Raw genomic sequence first — 4189 nt, 5'->3', positions numbered from 1 at the left:
GGGCCCAACATACTCGTCATGTCTGATGCGATAGCTTTTGATCCCATTGCCACCAAACCCGCAAACCGCATCCGGATCTGGAGGCTCGAGAGCTCTGAGCTGGCCGAACCAGTCGCGAAGCGTGTCCTCGAGGACCTGTAGCTGACGAGGCGAGAGGTTCCTTATGTGGCCTGCGCTCTTGCCTAGCTCCTCGCCGGGTACTCGCGTCATCAGTATGTAGACCTGATCGCGCCAGAAAGGGACGACGTCGAGAATTCTAGGAACAGGGATTGTTGTGTGCTCGCGAACGTACTGAGTGGCCAAGACCTCTTGTGGGTAGGCTTTCTTGAGATACAGGCCAAATGGCAGGGGCATCACACGCGCAGCATGTTCGCCGCGACCTAAACGCCGCGAAAGCTTCCATATAGTGGTATATACTCTCCCGCGCAGGCGTTGTAGAAGTGGGAGCTGCAGTAGGGACCAGATATAACTGAGGTGGGAGAACAAATAAATGATGTGATTGTCACAATGACTCCGTCAAGACTCACCTCGTAGTTCAAGACGTCGAACTCAGGTATGAAGTCAAACCCCAAGACGGTCTCTGACAGAAGTCTACGAAGAGCAGTAGCTTCCCCAGTTTCAGCGACCAGAATGGGTCAGCCGCAGCGATAGGTTTGTCTCGTACCCATCCCCCCGTATCCGCACCCCACCACCGCGAAAAGGGGGTCTGGGGCAGTTAGATAGGCGCACCCCCCCCTGGATTAAGCGCCCTACAAGCGCCGGAATGTAACGGTCACAGTAGGCTTCTGGTACCTAGAAATGATGCGATCTTTGATCGCGTTCCAAATCCGGTACTCACACCTAGCAGGTCGTGCTCGAGACTGGTGGACGCTACATTGTGATCTGCCACAGAATCTCAAGTTTACTTGTTTCAAGCATCTTAGATAAGCCTCACATACTATATCCACCAGCAATCTAAGTATTTCATGAGATATACCCCTCCAGTAACATCATAAGGATGCCACAGATACTGAAAGGAGAAGTTGCAGCTTTCATCATGATGCTTTCCACATGATACTTCATTTAGTCATAGACTTACAGGCTGAGTTTTGCATAGATATTTTTTGTGTGGCCTTTCAAGTATTTTACAAGCTCAGGTATGCCTTTGTTGACACTTCCTCGAACACGACCTGCTAGGTGTGAGTACCGGATTTGGAACGCGATCAAAGATCGCATCATTTCTAGGTACCAGAAGCCTACTGTGACCGTTACATTCCGGCGCTTGTAGGGCGCTTAATCCAGGGGGGGGTGCGCCTATCTAACTGCCCCAGACCCCCTTTTCGCGGTGGTGGGGTGCGGATACGGGGGGATGGGTACGAGACAACGATAGGTCACTTGATGACCGCGAGGGAATCGTCCACTCAAATAATTAGTATTTGGAGCAAAGGCTGCTATGAGAGTCAGATAAGGATATCCGGAGCCCGCGCAGGTTGAAGGTATTGTCTACTCTGCTCACAGGAGACTATGACCTAGGTGCATTCAAAATTGCCGCTTAAATTTCGCTGGAAAAGAAGCGACTTTTTGCTGCTTTTGAGCGCCCAAATGTGGCTGAAGGTCGCTGAAACGTCGCTGAAAGTGTCACAGATGACTAAGCGTGATGCAGCCGTGATCTGATTATGTTCTCGGCTTGCGAAGGGCTGACCAGCCAATCAGGCTGGCGAACCATGCAAACGTGACATGCCGTAAGCCAAAATCTGCGAGCGCTTGCGACAAGCAGTCGCTTCTATCTCGCTGTTCGAGGAGGGGGCTCAGATTCTGCTCGCTGCTTTTGGCCGTTTAAATGTCGCTTGTTTTCCAGCGACATTGAAGCGGCAACTTTGAACGTACCTACTGTGAGATCGGCTTGAAGCACGCGGCGATCTCCGGAAGCGCCCACGCGGTTGGACCCGCAAGTCCGCTGTTTGGCCATAGACCAGGCATTGCTTCGTACATCGATTTCTCACTGCGAGTCGCCCTTATCTCAAATCCGCACGATCCCTGAAAAGCTTCACCATCCAATGATGTCTTTCGGACCGGGCTGGAGATGTTCGCCACTAGATCAGGATCCTTGTATAAGGGTGGCGTGTCGTTAGCCGAGAAGCAGGCGAGCGTTATGAACTGCAATAGCACGAGAAGCGAGACCGCAAGTGGACGTGGTCGCGTAGACATCTGCAGTGGAGTCAATTTGGGTAGTTGAACACATCGGGCTATGCTTTGCGGTCAATGGGCCTGATACCATAGCGTATGAGAGGGTGAGTTTCACTCTATGCGAGTATTTGCATGCGTACCGCGGCCGCGCTTTGGGGAATTGTAATGAGTGCTATCATTCAATACAGCTGGGAGCGAACGTGATAGCAGCCCTATACGATGCTCGGTGCCATCATTGGGATAGGCATGTAGAATGTGCGGCATGTGCCCACTAACTGATGTTTCTCTATCACGACGGCGGAATCGAAATTGAACTATTGGATGAACAGGGAGTCCTCATGATGTCGTACAATACGGCTGTCGGTGATATGTGTGGCTCTGCTCACAGTTCCGGTCACTTGACGGAAGAGACTCCGCTGCGAAGATCCTTTGGTGAGAAATGTGTGATTGTCCGGCTCATTCCAATCCGATAGACGCTGTAGGGTTGGGTCTTCTGGCCGCCCAAGGCCAGTTATCAAGAGCATGGCTGCTACGAACACGCGTTGCTGCATGTGAGAGGCTTCTTGACAAATAAGGCCAACCGGATGATCGGAGCTCCTTCATATATATGAAAGGCCAGTTGGCCAAAGACGCGGCGCGGCCACGTCTGTTGTGTGCAATCAGTGGACAAGAACCAAGGTACGCACAACCTCGACCTTCCTCATTGCGGCAGCCATGTAGATGACAGACTCGCCTAACATAGCACCCATGGCCGAAGAAATGATAGACAATCACTCTATTGTGGCGGCAATGTTCACTCGTTATGACGGGACCTTCCACTGGAGTTTGGCACTTCCTGGCGCCGGAGCTGGGGGCCAAGCTTTGAAAATCCATGCGATCGATCCCGGTCAATTCTGGCGGTTCGATGTTAGCGACCAGGACCTCATACACTCTGCTAGGTTGTGCGTGGTTCTCAAAATCGGTCTGTAGTCATATCCTACGCTGCAAGACTTTTCTGATGGGTTTGAGACCACGCTTAGGTTCTCGCCGGACGCCTACCCGAACCTTTACCCCCGCAGAGGTCCGCGACCTCCTCCAGGAGATTCCCATGGCGACTCCTGTATTTGAGCTTTCCAGTGTGCAGAGGTTTACCTGCCGCGTATGGTTTAGACAGGCTATACGCGTCCTCATTGAGAAGAGCATGGTTTACTGCCCGCGCATAAAGGATCTAGAGGATGAGCTCTTGGGACTCGCGACCGCTAACGCTCAGAATATCTTCAGCGGGACTGTCCCATGCTCGTACCGTATCTCAAAGACTTGTTCCTGGGTCAACAAACGCTTTCCTCCTCTTACCATTTAGTATTCTTTCATGTACGATCCTAGTCAGAAAATAAACACATAGCCCAGCCCGCTATCCTGCTGCGTACCGTTACGGGTGTTTAGCGAATTTAAACGCTGTGCTAACAAAATGTGTCTAGCAGCAGAAAGAAGATCGGTGAATGCACAACACACAGCGAAGCCTAGTACCCTGCTACTAGCACATATGGTCGGCATACCATGCTGTGGTGCCTTTGCATGGGCACGCTGCAACCCCTTTCCTGAGATCCGTTCGTGAGGGATAGAAGCATAATGACGGAGCCGGCGCTGCTGCACAGTAAAATGTATGCAATAGCTTCTCCGGCGTATGCTGACATGTCCTGCTAACGAGGGGATTCCGCATTTGAGTACGCGTGGCCGTCGCCCATTAGCTTCTTCAGACATTCAGAGGCGAATTCGAGAATTCCGCCAGTGATATGAGATTTTCTGCGTACCAAACTGAAGTTCAGGTGTGCGTTGCTTTGGCCGTGCAAGAACGGTGTCGCCTAGACCCATAGAATTCGATTCGTTGGCTGGAGTCCACGCTGGCGAGAAGCTTAGGCATACTGCAATCGGATAACCGAGATAATTATATGCTCGAAGGCAGAAGCACATAGTTACGCTGCTTATGCCGCCTCTAAGTAAAAGACAAACCACGCATTGCGATCGAACATATGTGGTGAACCTT

At 51.6% G+C, this 4189-nt stretch overlaps 2 protein-coding genes across 2 annotated transcripts in view; one reads left to right on the top strand and one right to left on the bottom strand.

The window, feature by feature from the left end:
* Window positions 1-354, bottom strand: part of POSPLADRAFT_1057322 (hypothetical protein) — a gene marked incomplete at both ends in the record, with an annotated part of 1457 nt that extends 1103 nt beyond the window's left edge. The window contains one exon of the mRNA XM_024480901.1: window positions 14-354. Coding sequence (XP_024338340.1) covers window positions 14-354 — 341 coding nt within the window. The remainder of the gene's footprint in view (window positions 1-13) is intronic.
* A 2559-nt stretch (window positions 355-2913) lies between these two features.
* Window positions 2914-3505, top strand: POSPLADRAFT_1034153 (hypothetical protein; the record flags this gene model as incomplete). The annotated part of the gene is made up of 2 exons (XM_024476999.1): window positions 2914-3107; window positions 3136-3505. The coding sequence occupies 2 exons, from the start codon at window positions 2914-2916 to the stop codon at window positions 3503-3505; spliced, it is 564 nt and encodes a 187-aa protein (XP_024338339.1).
* Between the last annotated feature and the right edge of the window lie 684 nt (window positions 3506-4189).

Source organism: Postia placenta, assembly GCF_002117355.1.
Source record: "Postia placenta MAD-698-R-SB12 unplaced genomic scaffold POSPLAscaffold_8, whole genome shotgun sequence".
In the NCBI taxonomy this organism is placed as follows: Eukaryota; Fungi; Basidiomycota; class Agaricomycetes; order Polyporales; family Adustoporiaceae; genus Rhodonia; species Rhodonia placenta.
Note: the sequence above shows the minus strand (reverse complement) of the source record. Positions and strands in the feature narration are given on the sequence as shown.